We start from the raw sequence: 24,477 nt of genomic DNA, 5'->3' as shown, positions 1-24,477 counted from the left end.
GTGAAAGCTTAAAGGGGTCAGAGGTATTATTAATGGAAAGCACAGTATGAGCTGTTGTTTCTGCAATGTCACATGTCTTGGAGGAGAGATGATCATGGACCCTTGGGTGAGGTCCAGCTCTTCACTTCCTCTCAGCCACACTCACTGGATCACTCTCACGCATCTGCCTCTCTAGTGCTCAGTGTCCTGGCTGAGCACCCAGCCTGAGCCATCCCAGCACCTGCCCTCTGTGGTACTCTGTGGATCCACAACTACATGGAATATTCGTACAAAGGCCTCTAGCTCTTTGTATTTTAAAACTGAGAAGAGCTGACACTGTTCCATCCTTTCCTTTGCTTTTCCTTTTTACTTCGGACAAGTGTCATTTAATCCTGCTTCTGTAGTTCTGCCGGCTCCTCTCAATGGCAGAAAAGAACATCCAAACGAATTCCTTCAAAAACACACATCCCAATTTTCAAAGAAGTAGGCACTTCATCTGAGGCAATTTTTATACACTCGTTCTCAAGGCGATTCCAAAGACGGACAAGCCAGGCCCAGCGAAAATTCAGTTTCTCTATGTCCTCAACAACCAAAACCTAAAGGCTGGGCAAATGCTAGGAGAAAGCAACAAATCTTGGAGAGAAAATGAAACACAAAAACAAAGCAATCTGTAGAGCTGAATTAAAAAATGGACAGACCCGCTTTCCATCAGTTTTTACCTTTCCACAAAACCCTCACTTCCTCGATCCACATGATAAACAGAAGCTAATTAAAGCTAAAAGAACCAACTAACAACGTATTTAGCATTTTAAACTTTCTTTATTTTAATCTAGAATGTTTGACTGCTTGAAGTATTTTGCATCTCACTCAAAAATTGTGAGAATAAAATATTGAGATACAAGTTTATGTAAGCTACGTTATATTAACTGAGGATCTAAACACATCTTACCTGTAAATATGTTTCCAAACCTTGTCGTCGTTGTTCCAAGACTTTTGGGACCCAGTTCCTAACATGTTTAGAAGGGATTTCTGGAGTTTTTATACATTTCTTCAGCTATAAAGACAGAAACAGAAAAAAAAACAAAAACAAAACAAAAACAGAAAATGTCTCAGTTATAAAGACATTCTTTGAGGGGAAAAGCCAGTAAAAGAAAATGAACCACTACTATCTCCAATAAAAAGGCAGAAGAAAATATAATTATATTGAAATTTTGTTAAAAAATTCTTTACTTAGAGGTGCCTGGGTGGCTCAGTCGGTTGAGCGTCTGACTCTTGGTTTCAGTGCAGGTCATGATCTCAGCAGCCTGGGATCAAGCCTCGTGTCATGCTCCATGCTCAGAGCAGAGTCTGCTGGAGATTCTCACTCTCTCTCCCCCTCCTTGCTCTCTCTCTCTCTCTCTCAAATAAATAAATAAAATCTTTAAAAAAAATTCTTTACTTAGCTGTCCTAAATGTTCAGGTTTTAGGATAAGAGTTTTGTGTTTTTGGTAGTTGTTACGGTTGTACATCATCTAGTATTTCAGACCAGAATTATTTTTTTCTGAAAAATTGTAAGTTCAGTAAATGCAAAAAAAAAAAAAAGTTCAGTAAATGCATCATAATGGAGGTAAAGTAGTTTATAATTTCCAAAGTCAATTAATAGAAAGAAATTTTGCTCAGAAGAAGTATTTTTCTGGTGAAAAAGACTTTCTACATATTATTTCACATAAAAAGTCAAAATAAAATGCAATGTTTATAACCATCTCACTGGAAATGCCATATGAACTAGACCACACCATTTGGAAAGTTTCTCAAAAGGTAACAGGATGAACTTTAGCTTTTAAAAGAGAAAGACTGATGCTTCCAATGCTCCTAAGAATTAGGTCCAAATTCTGTTCAAGAAAAATCATGGTTCTCAGCTAAGCCTTTCTGGGCAGCAGTCTGAAGGAACCACATACAAAAGAAAAATTCTCCTGGAACTTAAGTTAGAGCTGCCTGTGGTAGGTATATCCTGTCTACGACATTAACATCCTAACCTGTGAATGTTACTTTATTTTACATGGCCAGCCACTTTGCAAAGATGATAAATTAAGGGTCTTAAAAATGTAGTGATTCTCTTAGATTATCCAGGTGGGCTCAGTGTAATAATAAGATTCCTTATAAGAGGAAAGCAGGAGGGTCAGAGTCAGAGAGAGTCTGGAAGATGCTACATGACTGGCTTCCACCCCAGAGGAAGGGTCAAGAGCCCAGGTGATCTCTAGAAGATGGAAAAGAAAGGGAATGGATGCTCCCTTCCAGCCTCGTGATGCCTTGATTTTAGCCCAGTGAAACTCGTTTCGGACTTTTGACCTCAAGAAGGATTAAAAAAATAAATTTGTCTTGTTTTAAGCCACTAAGTCTGTGCTAATATGTTACAGCAGTAATACGAAGCTGATACACTAACTAAAGTGGAATGAAGGTTAGTATTCTAATTAAAAACTTGGAAAACCTACTGAGACTGTGTAGTGGCAAGTCAGAGCTGGTTAAGAATATACAGATTATGACCTGCTGAGTAAGGAGCACAAGCCCTGAGCATCTGAGCTCCCACGCTGGGGAAGTGAACGCCATGGGCTTGTTTTGAATGAAGGCACAGCTTCATTATACCCCACGGAAAGGACATAGAGTCAGAAGACATATTACAGATCCCAGAAGGAAGGGAGGGGTAGCAGGTTATGAGCAAACAGGAGATAAGAGAGCAGGAGAGCAAGCACCTATCAGTTACAGGTGGTCAGGACGGAGGTCACTAACTTGTCGAGGGCTTAACTCCAAAAGATTATTTTAAAAGGTACCAGGGAAAGCCAAGTGAGAACTTATGGCAGAAATCCTGAATTCGAGTCCTCACCTAAATGTTCCGACTCTGGGTGTGAGCAGGGTTATCATACTGTAAAATGCCTAGACAGCAGCTCAGAAAATCAAAATTGTTTTTCAAAGTTCCAAAAACTCAGACAAACAAAAGTTTTTCTCATCACAGACTCCTCACTACACATGCACATAAGGAGCATGATAATCACTAAGAAAATGCACACAGTTAAAGCCTAGCAGCTAAACTTGAAATAAAAACATCTTCCTGTACAGAAGAATATATTTATCATTAACCGAAAAAGAAGAGGTCTTTGTACATTTCCCAGATCAGCACTTCCAGTTCAAGCCACCAGGCTGAGCCTGGATTTGCCACGTCCCTCCACACCTTAAGTGCCATTAAAATACTAATGTGAAAGTGTTAGCTGCAAACCACAAATCCACTCTCCTTGCTTTCCTCACCAATAGAGCTCCTGTATTATTAGAAATAATCATGTATTCAGCTAAATTCAGCCAAAATGCTAAATTTCCCAAACCCCCCTGCAGAGAGTGGAAGACAGTAGTAATCCGAAGACACTGAGGACTTTTCATAAAATGGAACAGACTCAGGGCGCCTGGCTGGCTCAGTCGGTAGAGCATGCAACTCTGGATCGTGGGGTTGTGAGTTCGAGCCCCACTTGGCTGTAGAGACTCAGCTGGCTTGCACCTTCTGTTCTACCGTACCTCGCACCCCACCCACGTCCGTCCCCCACCACCTTCTTCCTGCCTAGAATGTAACCGTGATGGTTGCAGCTGCAGTGCCCATCTGCCACCATGGGGCAACTCTGAGGATGGGAGCTCAGATGGCTGAGCAGAAAGGAAGGAGCAGCTGCGTGCCTGGGAGCCTTCAGGAGCTGCCTCAACAGCCCTGGACTGCCCACCCCCAGACTTGTGTTTTGAGAGGAAAAAAAAAATCATCCCCCCCTTTTTTTCTTAAAGGTTACTGGTATTGGGACTTTCTGTTTTATGTACCTGAATTTAATCCAGATAGACATCCACAAAGAAAAGAAAAGGCAAAAAGCCAAAGGTAATGGGACACAGAAGAATGAAAACAAAGGGGCAGAGAAGTACTTACCAACTGAGAGATCAAGAACTTTCTACAAGACAGAAAGCAGGAGTATGTCAATGAAGAAAACAGAGAGGAGGAAGCCCCCAGCCAGGCCACCTCAGGAGAGGATCGCAAAGAGCAGGTACCCCCGTCTTCTCAACAGACTTGAGAGCTTTGTGCTCAGGACTGGTGTAAGGGCAGGGGGAACCAAGAAGAGGGTAAGACCCTCTTATAAGACCATGAGTCCATGGCTCGTGCCAATGGACACTCTACCCCTACCCCCATAAGCGGGGGGGACTAGTAACCTGGCTGCACTCACACCCCTACCCCATAAAAAAGGGTCAGCGTCCCTCAGGAAAATGAATGAGGCATCTGGTTGGAACAACGGCATCTGCCATTCTATTCATCCTGTCGTGGGGTCCCCGATCTAACAGCTGGCTCTCTCCTCTCACTCCCTATGACGAAGCCCTCCAGCTGACACACCCTACAGAGGGACCAGGCTTGCGTACCCGAGGCAAGGTACGAGTGACAAACACCAAGAATAATTCATCCTGTTGGATGGGCAACTGAGGCTAGCTACCCCAGCAAAGACAGCACTATGAAAAAGGACAAGAAAAACAAGCGCAACAATGAACCCCAAAGGAAAACAAGTAACAGAAGAGATCTTTGACATTATCTATTAACTGCAGGGAGATCTGAGAAGATACTGCTTCTATAAAACAAGAAGAGAGTGCTATGAAAAAAGAATGAGCTTTTTTTAAATTAAAAAACATGATACGGAAGTAAAAAATTAAAAGAGGTAGAATATAAAATCATGGACGTCTCTCAAACTGTCCAACAAAGAGAGTGAGAACAAAGTTAGGTGAAAAGAAAAACACCACCAGGATTAATCCAGGAAGTTTAATATAAACTCAGTAAGCATTCCATAAAGGAGAAAAGAAATTCTCAAAGGAATGACAGAAGAATTATGTGACTTCATATAGATCTTCAGATTAAGAACTCACTAAGCACCAGCGTAATATACTTTTAAAAGCCCCACGGCTACTGACATTTATCTGTGAGCTCTCAGGAAAACAAGGAGAGAGGGAAGACCCAGGGAAAACACTGGGTGACGAGCACAGGAAGGGAACCGGCAGGTGCAGCTGACTGCTCATCGCCAATGGTGGATGTCAGGACATCAGCGCTGCAAAGATGTAACCTGAGCATGGATTTCTATCACCAGCCATACCATCAATCACGTGTGGGAGGACAAAAGCATTTTCTGGCATTCAAGACCTCAAAAAGTTTACCTCCTGTGGCTTCTTTTACACAAAGGAAGTTGAGGATGTAACTCCAGAAAGCAGCTTAAAGCAGAGAAGAGAAAGAGGAGGATCAGGACTCCCAGCTCTGTCCCATCGGTGTGAGGAAGGGAATTCTGGGACAGCAGATTTGGAGCAGGGAGCTTCTGGGAGAAGGCTGATCCATGCAGTAGATAGCCTGGGGAAGATGAATACATTTTAGGTTTTGTTCAAGTAGATTATCTTCTGTCTTTTAGGAAAGATAAGTTCCAGGGGGAAGCAAGAGCCCCTGAAGGTGGTCATGGAGCAGAAGACACTGAGCCTCTCCTATCTGTTAATTTAGTGCCAAAGACACTCCTGGGGCACACGGGGCTTATACACCAGGCAAAGACAAGAAACAGTACACGAGGTAATAAAACAGGGTGGGGGCAGATAGTAACAGAAAGGGGTGGGAGTTGGGGGCCTGTGTGGGATGGGATGTGAATTACGCAGGGAGGGAGCCAGGTAAGGAGCCGGGGAAGGAACATTACAGCAGATGGAGCAATGGGTGGTCAAAACACAGCAAGGAGGAGACGGGTTCAGACAGGTGGCAGCCTCGCACACGGTAGGGCCTTGGAGGCTATGCAGGAAATTGTGTTCATTTTAAATGGGAAGCTTAGTGAATGTCTTCAGCAAGGGAATGACCTGATAGAAATTTACTTTAAAGAGGTCATGCTAGATTCCATAAGCAAGATGCACCATAATAGGACGGGAGTCAATGTGGGGAGACTGCTCAGAAGCTTCTACAGAAGAAATGCAGGCAAGAGACCAGGGTGATTTGGACTGTGGTCCTGGCAGTGGAAGCGGCGACAGGTAGAAGCTGCAGGGGTATGTAGAAAGAAGAGATGCTCAGAACCACTCCAAGTCCCTAGCTGTTTCAGGTCTGTGGCTTTGCCTGGCAGTCATGTTTGAGTGACTCGCTTACTGTTTACTCAAGGGTGTTAGAAAACCAGGTTCAGGGAAAGTGGCAGGGAACACTAGTTATCTCCTCAAATCCACGGTCTCTCCCTTCTACAGAACAGAACGGATTTTCAGGTTGAGTACATGACCGACCAGAATAAATAACACATTTCCCAAATTCCCTTGAAGCTGTGTGTGGCCATATGGCTGAATTCTGGTGGAAGGCAGGTAAACAGACATGTATGTGCACCTTTCAGGAGGTGTTCTTACAGGGAAGGACGATTTCCTTCTTTCCTTTCCTCCATCCTGCTGCCTGACCTGGCCATGTAATGGCTAGAGAGACACACGACCATCACCTTCAACCATGAGGTAGAAGCCTCCCCTGGAGAATGGTAAAGGCACAAGAGCCTGGGCCTCTGATGATCATGAAACAGCCACACCAGTCCTACACATTTACATGAGAAAAATAAAGGTATATCTGTGGGGCGCGTGAGTGGCTAAGCCTTTGCCTTCGGCTCAGGTTATGATCCCAGGGTCCTGGGACTGAGCCTGGCGTCAGGCTCTCTGCTCAGTGGGGAGTTTCCTTCTCCCTCTCCCTTAGCCCCTCCCCCTGCTCGTGCTCTCTCTCTCTCAAATAAAATCTTTTAGAAAGAAAGAAAGAAAGAAGGAAGGAAGGAAGGAAGGAAGGAAGGAAGGAAGGAAGGAAGGAAGGAAGAAAGAAAGAAAGAAAGAAAGAAAGAAAGAAAGAAAGAAAGAAAGAAAGAAAGAAAGAAAGAAAGAAAGAAAGAAAGAAAGAAAGAAAGATATCTGTGAATGCCACCATTATTTTGGCTCTAGAGTTACTTGCAGCAAAGTCTAATCTCATATAAGTAGGGCTTACAGCTGATATTGTTAGCTGCCTACCCAATATTCACTCCTTCCTTCTTCTTGCAAAAAAACCCCAAAAATCCAAAACCAAAAACCCAATGCCATTCAGAGTGCCAACAAGCTGGGCAAAAAATCTTGATTTCCTAAGTTCCCTTGTAATCAGGATGGCCATGTGACAGAGGTGTTAATGAAATGTAGTTTAAGTCTACTGGGTAAGGCTCCTGTTTTCCTCAGAGAGAAAGGAAGGGAAAGGAAGGGAAAGGAAGGGAAAGGAAGGGAAAGGAAGGGAAAGGAAGGGAAAGGAAGGGAAAGGAAGGGAAAGGAAAGGAAAGGAAAGGAAGTGAAAGAAAAGAGAAAAAAGAAAAGGAAAAAGGAAGTGAAAGAAAAGAAAAGAAAAGAAGAGAAAAAAGAAAAGAAAAGGAAAGGAAAGGAAAGACAGAAAGAAAAGAAAAAAGAAAAAGGCCCTTCTTCCTGACAGAAATGCAGAAGCCAGGACTGGAGAGACAGCAGCTATATTGTAACCAGAAGGGGGCAAGGCACCTGCGAACACGAAGACGGTAAAGCAGAAAGACAAAAAGGAGCTTGGAACATGGATACTGTGGAGCTGCTACATCACCTTGGACTGCCTGCTTTTAGTTTTGTTGTAGTGTGAGAATCATCTCTCACTCGTTTAAGAAACCTAGTCAAGTGCCTATTACATCCAACCAAAAATAATCCTGTCAAAAGGAACCCACTATTTGGTTTTGAGGATTTAAAGTCACAGAGGCCCACTAGGCACTCAAATGGATATAAAGTATAGGCAAGTGGATAGGGGTCTGTAGATCTGGGCATCAGATACCTAAGTGGAATCTAGAGCCATGGAACTAGATGACAGTGGGAGTTTCTCCACTAGCACAGACAGAAAAATAATTGCTGTCATGGCAGAATCCTAAGACAGCTCCCAAGATCCCGAGTCTCCGGGTGCATGTGCTACAGAATCCCTTCCCCCTTGGGTACAGATGGCATCTGTAAACATGGTGGGGGATAGTCACTCCCTTGATCAGGTTACCTTTTATGAGACCCAGTCCTAGCAGACTGCTGGCTTTGTCATGTCACAGCCACATGGCTTGGACTTGGGGGTGGCCTCGAGGAGCTGAGAGCTACGTCTGGTCAATAGTCAGCAAGCAAAAAGGGAGATCAGTCCCATGACAGCAAGAAACGGAGTCTCCCTAAAATGACCTTGGAAGAGGAACCTGAGCCCCAGATGGGACCATAGCCTTGAAGACACCCCGATGTCGGCATGGTGAGACCCTAAGCTGAGAACCCAGTAAACCTGTGTGCAGACTCCTGACCCGCAGAAACTCCAAGCAGATACAGCCTCTTGTTTTATGCTACTGAGTGTGTGGTGATCTGTTCCACTCCAACAGGGCACTGATACAAGGGCTGAGACCTCCAACTCTGAGAGGCAGGACAGAGAAGCAGGCAGTCAGTCCCTCACTGAGCAGGGGCTGAAACCACGTGCTTGGGCAGCAAAGTGTTCCAAGAAGTGGGCATGGTCAGACTGCGCCCAGCGAGCCTGGGAAAGTCAAACACTGGGTAGAGAGCAGGTAAGAAGTGGGAAAGCAGAGACTCCTCTGTCAAGGAATTCTACCAAGAAAGGAGAGTAACGGGGGCAACACGGGAGGGAAGCATGGACTCAAAGGCGGGTTTTATTGTGCTAAATGGGAAATGCTACGACATGTTCATTTATTGATGAAACTGATCCAATATTGAGGAAGGGGAGGGGGAGGGAGGGAAAGAGAAACAATTTATGACTGTCTGTAAGGGAATAAATACATATCTCACCTCTACACCATTTGAGGAAATCCTCAAACAGGAACAAAGCAAAAAATGCTAAATTATTCTGTGGTAATAAGCTTATTCGGTTTCAGTTTAAAGCTAAAGAAACTTCCTTTAAAACTACCGAATCATGACGTTTCTTACATTGTAAAATAGAAAATCAACTCCATTATCTGTCTCTCTCTCTCTCTTTTAAATCTTGAAGATACAGTACAGAAAACACTTTTCCTTTTTATTTATGTCAGAAGTGTGCAGGAAGCCGATCATCATAGCTGCGGGGATCTGTGACAGCATTTGTAGGTGAGTAATGAATTGCTTTAGATGAGGAGAGACAAACCCAAGACAATATGTTTCCAGCAGGGCTCAGCTGCTCACAAGATAAATACTCCTCTGCCATTCCAGCAGATGATTAACTGTTCTGGCCATGCTGCACCCAGCCACATGGCCTTTCTGATCCACGCAGGTAGCCACCAGATTCCACAATGCTGCAAGCACAGTCCCCTTCTCCTGGAGTGATCACTCCCTTTCCTTTTTATTTTTTTTTTAAATATTTTATTTATTTATTTATTTATTTATTTATTTATTTATTTATTTATTTATTTATTTTCAAGTAATCTCTACACCCAACCCAACACGGGGCTTGAACTCACAACCCCGAGATCAAGAGCCAAGGCTAAGCTAGCCAAGTGCCCCCTCCTTTTCCGCTTTATACCATGAGAAGAGTAAACTCAGAACTCCACACAGACATGTCATAGATACGCTGGTGACAGTGACTGTTTTCTTTGTTTAAGATTTTATTTATGGGGCGCCTGGGTGGCTCAGTCGGTTGAGCGGCTGCCTTCGGCTCGGGTCATGATCCTGGAGTCCCGGGATCGAGTCCCACATCAGGCTCCCTGCTCGGCAGGGAGTCTGCTTCTCCTTCTGACCCTCCCCCCTCTCATGCTCTCTCTCTCTCTCTCACTCTCTCTCTCGAATAAATAAATAAAATCTTTAAAAAAAAAAGATTTTATTTATATATTTATTTATTTGAGAGAGAGAGAGAGAGAGCATGTGCATGAGTGCAGGGGAAGAGCAGAAGGACAGAGAGGGGAAAGGAATCTCAAGCAGAGTCCTTGCTGAGCCTGGAGCCGGTCTCAGGGGCTGGATCCCAGGACTCTGAGATCATGACCTGGAGCCGAAACCAAGAGCTGGATGCTCAACCGACTGAGCCACCAAGGTGCTCCAATAGTGACCATTTTCCACAGAAAGGAATACAAATACTTTTCCAGAGCATATGAAGAAGAAGACGGAAATGGAACAAAAAAGTTAAGGAAAGAAGTGGGGAGCCTTTAGGGTAAAATTCAACCTTTTACTCCACCTTGGCATCCCTACATCCCTGGGCTTCCCTCTAGAAACACTACATGTGGTGCTGTAGTCCTGGTTTAACCCATAAGGCAGCTTTGGGGTTCCTCTGAAATGTGTACTTCGTTAATTCAAATACAAGAATGTAATATTTTATTCAAGCCAAAAGGAGGCAATAACAAGAATGAGGACAGTTAATTTTAGTAATGAACCAGCACCCTATTTCCATGAAACCTCTGGGCTGGTGCTGAGAGCAAACAGCTGGGAAGGCATAGACTCAGCAGCTGGCCATGCAGGGAAGGTTTTTCTCCCCACTCACTCCCGTGACTGCAGGCGTAAAGGAGGTAAAGCTGTTCTCAAGGACCACCATTCAAAGTGGTAACTTGCTTGTCTCTAGGGGATGCGGGCAGGTGCTGCTGGGGCACAGGGGAAGCACGTGCAAGCTGCAGGCTCTCCCTGTCACCATGGTCTGGGCCTGAGCAGCATGGAGGGAACCGTGTAACTTCATTTTTAAAAAGGATACTATGCGAAAAGTGAACAGAGAAGAACAGGGTAGGCTTGCTTGGGTTTCAGTGTGGTGTTGGTGGTGGTGTTCCCATCTAGGACTGGAGAGCTACAAAGGACTTCCCGGTGTAACCTGGGATGGAAATTACAGTGAGCCCAAACACCATTTTTTTCACCCCAAATATTCCTCCACAATGTCCTCCAAACATCCCATTTGCCAAATACTTATTTAATGCTCAATAAGAGCCCAACACTAGCAGGCGGCGAGGAAGATAGAAAAGATAAGATACTGTCCCTTTTATAAAAAAATGTGTCTCCTAGTGGGAAAAGACTTAGGGCCAACTAAATTTTAATGACGTCTTAGATGTTTTTAAGTTAAGTAGAAACGTCTACTCTAAAGGAACAGGAGGAGTGCCTGGCTGGCTCAGTCGGTAGAGCACACGACTCTTGATCTTGGGGTGGTGAGTTCGAGGCACACGTTGGGCACAGAGATTACTTTAAAAAAAAACACATAAAAATAAAGGAACAGGAATTCCAAGAACAAAGACACAAGGGAATAAAAGAAACCCACACAAGAAAAGGAGAACGTGCAATGTTTTCCTTTGGTTTGGAAAGATCAGAACGCAGAGGGGAGGCCATACGGCATGGCAAAGAGACAGAAAAAGTGATTTTCATACACTGGGGTGAATGGGGAGACTGGTTTGGTGGCCACTGCTGTTTTCTTATGAGAAAGTGAGAAATAAGGTCGACCAGAAAATGGGTTTGTGGCTGACACAATAATGGTTCTCCCCAAAGACGTCCACGTCCTGATCCTTGGAACCTGAGACTGTGTCATGTTACGTGGCTGAAGGGTGGGATTAAATCAAGTCCCTTGAGATGGAGACATTATCTGGGATTATGCAGGTACGGCCAACGTAATCTCCAGGGAGAGGCTGAAGTGTCACCCTCAGAGAGGGGATTGTGGGGGCCAGACAGATGATGATAGGAACAGAACCTGCAGGGGCCTTACTGCTGGCTTTGGAGACGGAAGAGGCCACAAGCCACAGACTGTGAACAGCTTCTAGAAGCTGGAAAAGGCAGGGGAATGGATTCTCTCCCCCGAAGCCTCCCAGGAAGAACATGGCCCTGTCGACATATAATAAATGTGTGTTGCTTGAAGGGGGGCGGAAATCGGAGCGGGAGACGAACCATGAAAGACAATGGACTCCGAGAAACACACTGAGGGTTCTAGAGGGGAGGGGGGTGGGCGGATGAGTTAGCCTGGTGATGGGTATTAAGGAGGGCACGTTCTGCGTGGAGCACTGGGTGTTATGCACAAACAATGAATCGTGGAACACTACATCAAAAACTAATGATGAAATCTACGGTGATTAACATAACATAATAAAATTAAATTAAATTAAAAAAAATAAAAAGATAAATGTGTGTTGCTTTAAGCCACTATGTCTGTGGTAACAAATCCTACCAGTAAAAGGAAACTAATAGAGAGTTTAAGATTAGTGGCCTTGAGGGTCAAGGTCCATGATATGGTTGACAATACGGACCCATTTCAATGTATTTCGGCAAAAGAATGAAGAAGGAAGTGGTGCTTTAGGGAAACTGATACGTAGCAAAGTATGAATCAGAAGACAAGGATCAGAAACAGTTAAAGCAATACTTATAAAATAGTAAGACTCTGGCTGGGGAGGGCAGAGGAGAAAGGGGTAAGTTAAATGGTGCGTAGTACAAAATTTTGAGGAATCAGCCAATGGGACTTGATGACCCTGCAAATACGGAAGGTAAGAGAAACGCAGGAGAGACACCTCAAGGTTTCAAACCTTGTGGCTTCAGTGCCTGTGACGGGGAGACGGCGGGTGGGAAGGGCTGTCAAAGAGATGCATCTAAAAAGAGAACCACACAATAGGACCTGTCAAACTTCAAGAGGCACTGGAATGCCTCACCATGTGGGATGCTAGTTGAACAGGCAGATGGCTGGGCTCCATCACAGAGATTCTGCTTCAGCGTGGCTGGGTAGCACCCAGAATCTGCATTTCAGTCAACACTGTGCTGACTCTGGGGGTCCAAAGTGCACACTATGGAACGCACACATCAGGAAAAGCTAAAAGAAAATGGAATCAAATACTCCTCATAGCTCTGGGAGAAATGACGGATGTGACCCAAAATCTGAAAGAGGGAAAAACTGACCTAACAGATAACGTACCAATTTAAAGCTTTTGTAAATTAAAATAAGTAGCATAGCCAAAAGGTCCTGTGTGAAAAATACTTTCAGCAACTGGCTAATATTTTATTAACAGGCCAAGCAAACCAATGGGCAAAAACAAATGAGACCGCAGCAGAAACACAATTCCAAAAGGGGGAATACAACTCCTAAACAGACTGAAGACCTACCAATGAAAACAGCAGCAAGGCCACATACGTTGTTTACTAAGTAAACAACTATAACTGGGGGGGTAACATTCAAACCTGTTAAGATTTTGTGATACTTTCAAATGTGCTGGTTGCATTTTATACCCATTATAACCATAACATAATTTGGCAACATACATCAGGGGCTGTAAAAACATCCAAACGCTTTGATAGAGAATGCTTCTTTTTATAATTTAGTATAAGGAAACCATCTTGAGTACAGAAAAGATTAGGTCTAATTAGATCTAAAAGAACAGATCTAAAAGATTAGATCAATAATTGGAAATTTACCACGGAGCCTGGGTGGCTCAGTCGGGTAAGTGTCTGCCTTCGGCTCAGGTCATGATCTACAGGTCCTGGAATGGAGACCCGCATCAGGCTCCCTGCTCAACGGGGACCCTGCTTTTCCCTCGCCCTCTGCCGCTCCCCCGGCTTGTGCTCTCTCACTCTCGCTTTCTCTCAAATAAATATCTTCAAAAAATAATTGTAAATTTACCATGTGATGCACACAATTTCATTTAGTTCATAAAATAATCCTATGAAGTTAGTACTGTCGTTATTCCTATCCTACAAATGGGGAACCTGAGACACAGAAAGATCATGTGACTTGCTCCCAGGACTTAAGAGCCACGCAGAGGTAAAGGCAGGCTCGGGAATATTCTGCTTCTAAAGCCTACACACAGAACTTCTACACCAGAATTACTACCATGCAGGAACATGGTTAGCATAGAAGCATTCGCTTTACTAAAAAAATTCAAGAAAAGAGGGGCATCTGGCTGGCTCAGTTGGTGGAGTAATCGACTCTTAATCTCAGGGTTGCAATTTCGAGCCCTGGGTTGGGTGTAGAGATTGCTTAAAAATAAAATCTTAAAAAAATTTCAAGAAAAGGAGGAAAATAGGAATTTAATGGAAGGGAAAAAAACAAAACACCTCTTGACTGTTCCCAAAAAATAGAAAGAAATTTGGGGCGCCTGGGTGGCTCAGTCGTTAAGCGTCTGCCTTCGGCTCAGGTCATGATCCCGGGGTCCTGGGATGGAGCCCCGCATCGGGCTCCCTGCTCAGCGGGGAGCCTGCTTCTCCCTCTCCCACTCCCCCTGCTTGTGTTCCTGCTCTTGCTATCTCTCTCTCTCTGTCAAATAAATAAAAAATAAAAATCTTAAAAAAAAAACCAAAATAAACAAAAAATAGAAATTCTAAGAAATGTGTAAACAATTGGGATATTATCTTTGCATTTTAGTATCAACAATTATAAAAATTGGGGAGAAGTAATAATCGTTAAGAACTTTCCTTAGACAACCAGAAGAACTGTAAAATGGGTAACAGTCTTAGTTTCTGCCTCAAAATTAGCCTGACAATAAGCCAGGAGGCGTATTTGTCTGTCTGCAGACTATGGAGAAGAGCTATGCACCTATTGTTCGAAAGATGCAAAGTGCTTGGTTAAGAACTCATGTGTATCACCTTAGAATTAACATGGGGACACTGGCCAAACACGCTTCACAAGTAAGAAATACAATGTAAAATGTCAGAAAAACCAGGACACTGACAACATGGCAAATTGCACACACGGCCGAAACAGGTGAGTATTTCAAGAAGATTAAGTAAGAGATTTGACTGAATGTAAAAGGAAAATATTTTACATAAAAACATAACACTCAAAACACATCACAAAATTCAAATATGGAAACGGGGGTATCCAAATGGTCTTAAAACGGTCAAGTTCTACAACACTGCAGGAGCAATCAATAAAACTCGTTCACTCTGAGTAAATTTTTTGCTGATTTCCATCCTTAACACAATTTTACAGTCCAGATGACAGACTTCTGCTTTTTTCACACCCTACCATGATTTATACTTAACTATCTTCTATAGTCATCGTTTAGCCAAATCACATACAATTGCACTGGGGCAAGGCAAGGAGACGTTTGGGAGCTGCTTTCTGGGCTACAATATAGAAGTCAGTCAATACATAACTACAACTCTGCCTCACGAAGCCATTTTTATTCTCCATGTCCCTGGCGGGATGTTTTAAACACGCAAAACTGAGAAATTTGACAATTTCTACCCTCAACTCTAGTGGGCCTGATTATATGATTATAAGAATAGCTAAAATTATTTTTTTAATATTTTATTTATTTATTTGACGGAGAGAGACATAGCGAGAGAGGAAACACAAGCAGGGGGAGTGGGAGAGGGAGAAGCAGGCTTTCCACGGAGCAGGGAAGCCAGATGCAGGGCTTGATCCTAGGACCCTGGGATCATGACCTGAGCCGAAGGCAGATGCTCAACGACTGAGCCACCCAGGTGCCCCAGAATAGCTAAAATTATTAACAGGAACTGCAGAATTTGAGGGAAGAGTTCAAGAAAACCTAGGACTTTCTTCTGACTCTGAGTATCTGAGAACTGCCTATCATCACTGGGGAGAAAATAAAGTCACATTAGAGAGCAGGAGAAATGCCCCTGCAGCGGTGAGAGGCATGGGAACCTCTGGTCCAGGGCGGGCCTAATTGGCAGTCACCTGCTGTGCCTGGTGTGGAGCCGGTCCCCCGGTATCTGGTGGGGACAGCGAGGTTGTGTCGAGGTCATGGTGAGCTGGGAGGTGAGGAAGGCAGCCTGCATGTGACAGGCCCCCTAGTCCATCCTCAGCTCATGAAAGGCTGAGCAGGGGTTGGAGTTCTGGTTTTAATCTTAGTGTAGGAATTTATTTCATGAAGTACCCCGCGGAAATCTCCCTAGAATCTGTTTCCTTGAAACACAAGAAAGCAAAAACAGAATCCCTCGAGAAGGTATCGAGACCCAGACTCCAGGTTTGTTCTTTTTAAGACCCCCGGGTAGGAGCTTTTGTAAAGGCTAACAGCAACATCTGGTCTAAATCCATATCCACCTGCACTGTTTCTTTTGGAAGCAAATCTGGACTTAACAAAATTTTAACTGCAGAATGACATGTATATTATTCCTTGCCATCGTCAGAGAAGAGTATAGAGAGGGAAAGAGTTTCACTAATTTCTCCATAATATCCTGTTAAAGTTTATACTCAATATTTCATTCTCCTGACTAAAAAAAAAAAAGTGGGGACGTTTAATTTTTAAAGAAACACTAAAGAACTTTTAATACAGAATAAGCACATTGTCTTGTCATTTATGTACTAACAGTTCCCAGAAAATTTAAGAGGTCTTTAATGAAATTAAAAGAACAGACCATATTTCTTCATATATTTACTTAGTATCTTCCCACCTAACTTCTTACCTAATAAAGTGACAGAAGTGAAGAAAATGAATTAGGGCATACAGTTATGTGTGCGCTTATGTACATTCATGTATGTGTGTATATACGCATAAACTTGTATATATATTCACAAGCTACGTCTAGTTATTAAGGTAATGTCAGCACCCCAATAACAATTCCTAACCTGTAAAACATTAAATTTTGGTAGAAAATAAAAAAAAAACATTTACTCTTCTATTCTTTACTATTTCTCCCCAAACTCAGCTATTCCTTCTATATTCTTGTGTCTTTTCTCTAAGACTTGTAATGAAATGAATCCAAGAACTCGAACACCCATCTTGTCAAGTGGCCTTTACAATTCAAAAGAATTAAAAGAATTATACATGTTTTCCTTATACCCATTCACCAAAGAGTCCATGAATACATGTGCTGTATGTTACCTTTTCCAGGAACATGTAAGTGTAAGTTGCTTTTAATAAATTTCTCCCCGTAAAATCATCATCTGCTACTTTCTCTCCTTTTGGTAAAGCACATTAAGTCTATTTTATGGAGAGAGTGAGGTCTGAGTCTGATTCTCTGTGAGCCTCTCACCTGCAAAAAAGCTTGCAACCTCCTATCTATTTATGTAAAAGATCTTAACAGAAAACCCACCTCCTCAGAAAGCACACCTTCGGGAGACTGAATAATTTAAAAGAAAACTTAATTCATGATCAAAGAAATCCTACTGTGCCAAGAACTATTCATGCTCTCAGAAAACAGAGAAAGCAGTCTTAACCTTATAGCATCTACCATATAAGGAAAAAGGAAAAAAAAAGTTACCTTTTTGTGCAAGGCATGAAATTCGCTGTACCTTTTTTCAACAAAATGTTTTCTTCCATTCATTAGCACTTCTATCTTAAATACCTAAGGAAAAAAAATTAAAAAGATTAATTCCACCAGTTCAAAACCCTCAAATGTCTGATGTGGTAAGTTTGTGACCATGATATATTTCATCCCTTTAATTACAGTAGCTGATCCCCTAAAACCCAGAAGGCTCAGGAGACCCTGGTCCAACAGCACTGATTAATGAGCACTCAAGCCAAATGCTTTAGTTAGTACAAACTGAAGTATCCCCTTAACGTGTCTAAAAACAACAGAAACTTAAACGCATTCACAGGCTCCTTAACTTTCTAATCAGAGCACATTCCTCCTTTAAAATTGTTTCGCCAGATGAGCATGATGGTATTGAAATAAAGTGTTCGACAACAGCAAGAGCCTGGGAGAAATGGCAGGCCCCAGCATTCTGTTCTGGGTATTATGATGATGGCCATGCTGTGTCATCTATACGACAATCAGGCAAACAGCAGTGCATTTTAGGTTAATTTCTTCCTAACCTGCATATTCATCTCTAGTCTCAGCTGGGCCTATTCTGCTGTTTGCAAAACAAGGAAAATGTAGTAAAGGCTCATTTTCCCTGCATGATGCCAGTGACAGCTTGCACTCCCACCTCCAGAAGGTTGAAAGGCCAGAAGAAAAGGCTCTCTGGGTGCACTAATTAGCAAGCACTAACATGACATTTTCTTGGTTCTTAGGTCAGTGGGTCAAGACTGGGAACAAGGGATGAGAAATATCATGAAATGCTCATGAAAATACAATGTTAAGATGGGGTGGGGGCAGGATGCTTAGCAAGAAGGGAAGAGAAGGCGATCTGTTATTTTCAAGAGTATGTCTTTGACTCCTGTTTCGCTGAGCAAGATGTGGACAATGCCAAGATGATGGAATACTGTTCAATGAGTTAGTAAGCCTAATTTCTTGTTTCAGTTGCCCTTTTGGAAAAAACTAGAGTTGAGGTCACAGGACACGAGAAAGTATTAAAAGCATGCTAACTTTAAAGAAAACTAAAGTTAGCACATGAAAACACATGGGCACACACTGTCATTATGAAAACAGACCCCCTACGGCTCTACATTTCTACCTCATATGTAAGTATGACCTTTTTGACAACTGTATCATCAAACACAAAATGTATTTGTAGATTTGTACTTCTTTGAATCAGAAACAAAATCTTGTGTTGTATGATGCAGCTTAAGAAACCTGCTTTTATTAAAGCAAATGGTAAATATTTACCAGTTTAATCAATATCTTATACTAACATTTAGTTTTTCAAGAAACCTCCCTAAAAATATTTTTCTTTGGTCAATTAGTGAAAATAGTCTCTTCTAAAAACAGATCCATACGTTTCAAAGTCTCAGAGGTATGTATACTATTTTTTAGAAAAATATTCTGTTTACTAATTCACAAAAGAAAATTCTTCTCCTTCAAAGACACTGCCAGGAATGGGAGGAGGAAAACACCCTGAGAAACACTAACAAAAGAAGCTCAGCTTCAACACACGGGCTTGGTTAATAGGACACAGAGTCCCTTTTTAGTGTCAGGCCCTGGAGTTAAATCAGGACAATGTGGGAGCAGAAGTACTTTCCATCTGCTGAAAGGCAGGAAAGAAATGAAGTTATGCTCCGAGTCTCGTTACATGAGGCGACATCCTAAAACCCACCACTTTAATTGGCACATTTGCTGCAGAATCCACAGAAGGAGAAAGCTGAAGACTCGGAGAGGCTCAACCTACCGGGTCACCCTCTTGAAGGCCAGGGATGAGACACATTACACAGCGGCTGCCTCGTGGAATGTCATCCCTTCTATCGACCAGATGGCTCCATTACCAAGCTCCACAGTTACTTTTCAGGCACTCAATTCATGGAGGTGGCGGGGAGGGGGGCGGTTTGTACACATACACGCACGCACCCTGCGTGGTGCATTTTCATGCTAATATTTTTATCCTGTTGCCAATTCTAAAATGTACAATAAACCTTACATTGTTCAGACTTAAATTCTGGGAAAATATCTTGGAAAGGAAGTTGGTTAATCAGAATTTCCAGGACAGTGTGAAGCAAGAAATGGAACCAATTCAATAAATCTTCTTTTCCTGAATTCCACAGCAGTTTTTTTTTTTTTTAAGAGTTTCTGATACATGTTGTCCCGCTCCCTGGAAAATCTTTTTCCTGCTTTGTTCTTCTGGCAAACTCTGAGCAGCTATTACCTACCTCTAAGATAGGGACAGCACAAGAAGATGCTGGGAAAGCATGCAGCACAGTATCTGGCATTCATTCATTTATTTATCTAGCAGATATTTACTGAGCGACTACAACGTACTCAGGACTTGCTCTAGGCTCTGGGGATTCAGCAGTGAACAAAAGAGGCAAGAGCTCAGGCTTCGAGGTGCATATATCCTATCTGGTGAGGGAGGCCAACTATAAACACATGAATGAATACAATGAAGTCAGGAAATAAAAAAGTCCTGTAGAGAACAAGGCAGCAGGGTAATGACATAGAGCTGAATGAGGGTGTGGTTTCAGACAGCACAGCGTCAGAAAAGGTCTCCCCAGGCAGCGCGGCGGCGAGAGGTACAACATCTGTACACAAATACCAGGGAAAAGTTGAATGTGGCTTTCTCTGGAATTTCAGATTGGGAGTGGGTGGACAAAGGCTTTCTTTTTCATTTCTGTTTAAAAAAAAAATTTTTTTTTTTTAAATTAGAGCCTAGAGCAGGGTGATTTCCATGTCTGGTCAAGATGGCGTAACAGGGAGCAGATTTACCCTCCCACCAGAAACAACTCGAAATCTGTGGGAATGGTGGCTCTCAAGACATCAGACATGAGGAAATGAAGAAGAGTGAGCCCTATGGTCACCCAGTCGGAGCCCTGAGGGGAAGTGAGGGGAAGTCAGTTCCAAGGACAGGGTATTGGGCAAGAGTGAGCTGCACACAGAGAGGACTCCTGTGACCTACCAGAGGTCTCCCGCCAGCGTTCAGCCGAACCCTTGTCAACACGTGGGGTTGGGTAAACTTACCCAAGGACAGGAAGACATTAGAGAGAAGAGTGCTCAGAGCTCACAGATAACTGGGCATAGAGCCTGTTACCAAATGCCAGGGTAGAAAACCTCATAATTCCTGAAACATTAGTTAGAGTTCTCAGAAATGTCTTGCCTCAGTAGTGGGGCAAACTTAACAGTAGACTAAAGGCTCTTTTAGTCCAGTGTAAAAAATCTTAAAACAAGACCTAAAGAGTATAAACTGTTTCCAAGTAACTTAACCATATGCCAGGACAAAGCTTAAGAATATTTTTAGGAATCTAAAAATATCTAGGACCTAACAAGACAAAATTCACAGGATCTGGCATCCCATCAAAAAGACGCAGGAAAATACAACTCATAATAAGAAGAAAAACCAATCAATAGAAACTGATCCAGAAATGACACAGATGATAAAATTAGTAGATGAAAGCATTAAAATCACTATTATAAGGCAGGTTCTTATATTCAAAAATCCAGAGGAAAGGGTGACGATGACCATGGGAGATACTAAAAAGACACACAGCAAGTCTGGGTCCCACTGATGAAATCAACAACATCTATGATTAAAACAAAAATAAACTGGATGGGATTTATAATAGACTAGATACTGCAGGATAAAAGGTAGGTGAGCTTAAAGACCCAGCAACAGAAACTGTCCCAAATGAAAGAAAGGGAACAAAAGCTAAAAAATAGCTAAACAGAGCATCAGTAAACTATGGGACAACTTGAAAGAGAAGAATATATGTATCATTGGAGTCCCCACTGGAGAGCAGAGATAGGAGACTGGGGCTGGCAGAAAAGACAAATATAGTTAAAGAAATCATGACCAAAATGTTTCCAAATTTGATGGAAACCATAACCCCACAGATCTAAAAAGACCAATGGATCCAAATACAAGAAACATGGGGGGAAAAAAAAATCCAAGGCAAATCATAACTAAATTCTTTAAAACCAGTAAGAAAGAGAAAATCTGAAAAGCAGCCATGGGAAAAAAAGAGACATCAAGTAGAAAAGAAAGAAAGGTAAGTTGGATACCATATTTCTTCAATATTTCCATAAATAACCAAGCATATAAGAGTGATTAAATGCATATATATTCCACTTATGTTTTACTGTCATAGTAATATCTTCTATGTAAAGTAGCATGTATAAAATAAAATGTACGAGTTAAGGCCAAAGTTTTAATCATTATTTTTAAAGCATTTCAGTACTTCTCCCTAGTCAAATAGCAATAACAAGAGTGACAACAAGGATTTTTCTAGCACTTTTTATGTGCAGGCACTGCTCCGAGCTCTTTGCTCATTCATAATAACCACTCACTTAGTTCTCACCACCCCAAATGAAATAGGTAGCATTCCATTTTACAGGTCAGGAAACTGAGGCAAAGATTAAGTAACTTGACCATAGTAGAGCTGCATTTTGAACCCAGCAACCTGGTCCTGAACCTGCCCTTCTAACCCCTGCACAATACTGACTGACTCCCAATGAACAGAGAGAGTTCTTTAGATAGCCCCATTTCTTGGGGGAAATGTTCTGGAGTAAGGACAACACCTTCCATTCATTCCTCCCTGGAGGTTCTGTCCCCTAGATGGGCTTCTCAGGAGCATAAGACACTTGGCAAGGACAGGGCTTGTGGTGTCATGAGGTCTTTACCCTCAACTCTTTGGAGGCTGTGCTCCTTTCAATGGAACCAGACCACCGATCTCTATAAAAAGCATACAACTTTGTAGAGTAGAAGGGTACTTTTTTATATTACCTCCTCCTGTCAGGATCTGTGCCCACACTGCCCCCTCAAACTCCTTATACTGTGGTTCCAAATGTTAGCTTGTATGGTTTTCGCTTAAAAAAAAAAAAAATAGTATGTACTCATCAAAAAACGTTTCAAAAATTCCAAAGACTGTAAACTTAAAAGTATAAGTTTCTTATATAAGAGACTTGTATAAGTCCGTGCCAACTCAAGAAGGATCTTAAATATCCTTTCACGAACTGTCTCCATGCATATAAGCTCTGTATGTACACATGTATACAGAATTTGTTACTTTCTTACACAACTGTAGCCACATCATACAGTCCTAATACCTCACTTCTTCTACAAATTTTTTTACCTTATTTTATTTATTTAGTACATGTTGAACATCTTATCAGCGCATTTTGCAATGCCTAACTCTTTAATGGCTACCTAGTACTACTATGTATAATTGTTACCATACTTTATTTAATCAGGACACTAAGGTAGATATTAAGTCACTGTACTATTTTGTACCATACATATTCATGTATGTTTATATACATATATAAGTATATGTTTATATATGTATGTATATGTGTATGTTTATATAGTTGATGCATGAACAATACAGGGGTTAGGGGTACCAACCCCCCATGCAATCGAAAACCCATGTATAACTTTTGACTCCCCAAAAACTTAACTACCAATAGCCTACAGTTGACTGGAAGCCTTCCTAATAGCATAAACAGTTGATTAACACTATTTATATGTTACATGTATTGTATACTGTATTCTTACAATAAAGTAAGCTGGAGAGAAGAATATGTTAAGAAAATCATAAAGAGGGGCTCCTGGGTGGCTCAGTCGGTTAAGTGTCTGCCTTTGGCTCAGGTCATGATCCCAGAGTCCTGGGATCGAGTCCCGCATCGGGCTCCCTGCTCACGGGGAGCCTGCTTCTCCCTCTCCCTCTGCCTGCTGCTCCCCCTGCTTGTGCTCTCTCTGTCAAATAAAATCTTTTTAAAAAAGGAAAAAAATCAAAAAGAACAAATACATTTACAGTACTATACTACATTTATTGAAAAAAATCCACATAGAAGTGGACCCACACAGGGCGCCTGGGTGGCTCAGTTGGTTAAGTGACTGCCTTTGGCTCAGGTCATGATCCTGGAGTTCCGGGATCGAGTCCCGCATCGGGCTCCCTGCTCAGTGGGGAGTCTGCTTCTCCCTCTGACCCTCCCCCCCTCATATGCTCTCTCTCTCTCTCTCTCTCATTCTCTCTCTCAAATGAATAAATAAAATCTTTAAAAAAAAAAAAAGAAGTGGGCCCACACAGTTCAAATACACACTGTTCCATGGCCAACTGTATATGTTTATGTATTTTATTGTTGCTGTAAATGTAATTACTTACACACACACACGATAAATTACCAAAAACTTTGCCAAATTTACCCCCCACTCAAATCTACAAAGTTACACAACAGCTAACAGGATATGGAATGCCTGGCCCATCCTAACCAACACTTGATATTAGTCACTTTGGAAGCTGATAAGCGAAATGAGAATTAATTGGATGTATTTTAACCAGTGTGTAGAGTGGCGTAAATTTCCATTCCGACTATCTCATATAAAATCACACAGAGGTCCCACCTCCCTGTCTCACCGTCTATTCTTGGAGATGAGGCTTGTCCTCAAAGATTTCCAGAAATCCCTCTGTATAAAGCAAGGAAGGCTTCACGTAACTATAAAGACAGATTAAGGCTTCCATTTAGGTTTGCTTAAAAAAAAAAAAAACCACACACACACACACACACATCACAAATTATATTATTCATGTGACTAAATTCTAGCCATAGTCCTGGGAACATTATTAAGTCATTAAATTTAAGTTGAAAAGGAAAACAGATATGTTAAGGACAAGATTTCCATTCCTAAGTGCAGTTTTGATTACATGTTCGAGCCAATTTTTTTCCTTTGTGATAGTATCTCTGCAATTAAACTGGAAGTCCATGATAAAATATTTCAAAATTTGGGTCTACACCCAGTTTTCCACGGATATATTTTAAGAAATAAACTTAAGCTAAAGAAGGACTTAACCCATATTCTAAGTTGAATGGCCTCCTGACTTCAGAAGCTCATACTTCACAAAGTTATTCACTTCTAATCAAAGCAAAAACAAAGTTTTTCCTTTAACAGGCTAAAAATATCTAATAAATAATTTAAATGCCTTCCAACTACAGTGGAGATTCTATATACAAGTAAAGCTTGGGGCGCCTGGGTGGCTCAGTCAGTTAAGAATCTGCCTTTGGCTCAGGTCATGACCCCAGCGTCCTTGGGATCGAGTCCCATGTCCATCTTGCTCAGCGGGGAGTCTGCTTCCCCCTCTCCCTGTCTGCCACTCCCCCAGCTTGTGCTCATGCTCTCTCTCTCTGTCAAAAAAATAAATAAAATCTTTTTAAAAAGCACATACAAAATAAATAAATAAATAGATAGATAGATAGATAAATAAAGCAAGCTTAAAGTCCAGTGCTCCAAGTGGTTTGGGTCACAAAATTGTTATGCTGAGAACATGAGACATACACAAAGGACAACTACCAGCTTCAAAT

At 42.0% G+C, this 24,477-nt stretch overlaps 1 protein-coding gene across 3 annotated transcripts in view; it reads right to left on the bottom strand.

Moving 5' to 3' along the window:
• Positions 1-24,477, bottom strand: part of SNX24 (sorting nexin 24) — a 153,144-nt gene that overhangs the window by 57,165 nt on the left and 71,502 nt on the right. For all 3 annotated transcript variants that reach the window (XM_028103697.2, XM_028103698.2, XM_088023242.1), the window contains exons 2-3: positions 17,077-17,160; positions 929-1,033 (exon numbers count right to left, since the gene is read on the bottom strand). In XM_028103697.2, coding sequence (XP_027959498.1) covers positions 929-1,033; positions 17,077-17,160 — 189 coding nt within the window. The remainder of the gene's footprint in view (positions 1-928; positions 1,034-17,076; positions 17,161-24,477) is intronic.

Source organism: Eumetopias jubatus, unplaced genomic scaffold (assembly GCF_037043125.1).
Source record: "Eumetopias jubatus isolate StellerSeaLion01/CBP00866 unplaced genomic scaffold, mEumJub1_p1.0 scaffold_5, whole genome shotgun sequence".
NCBI classification, from domain to species: domain Eukaryota; kingdom Metazoa; phylum Chordata; class Mammalia; order Carnivora; family Otariidae; genus Eumetopias; species Eumetopias jubatus.
Note: the sequence above shows the minus strand (reverse complement) of the source record. Positions and strands in the feature narration are given on the sequence as shown.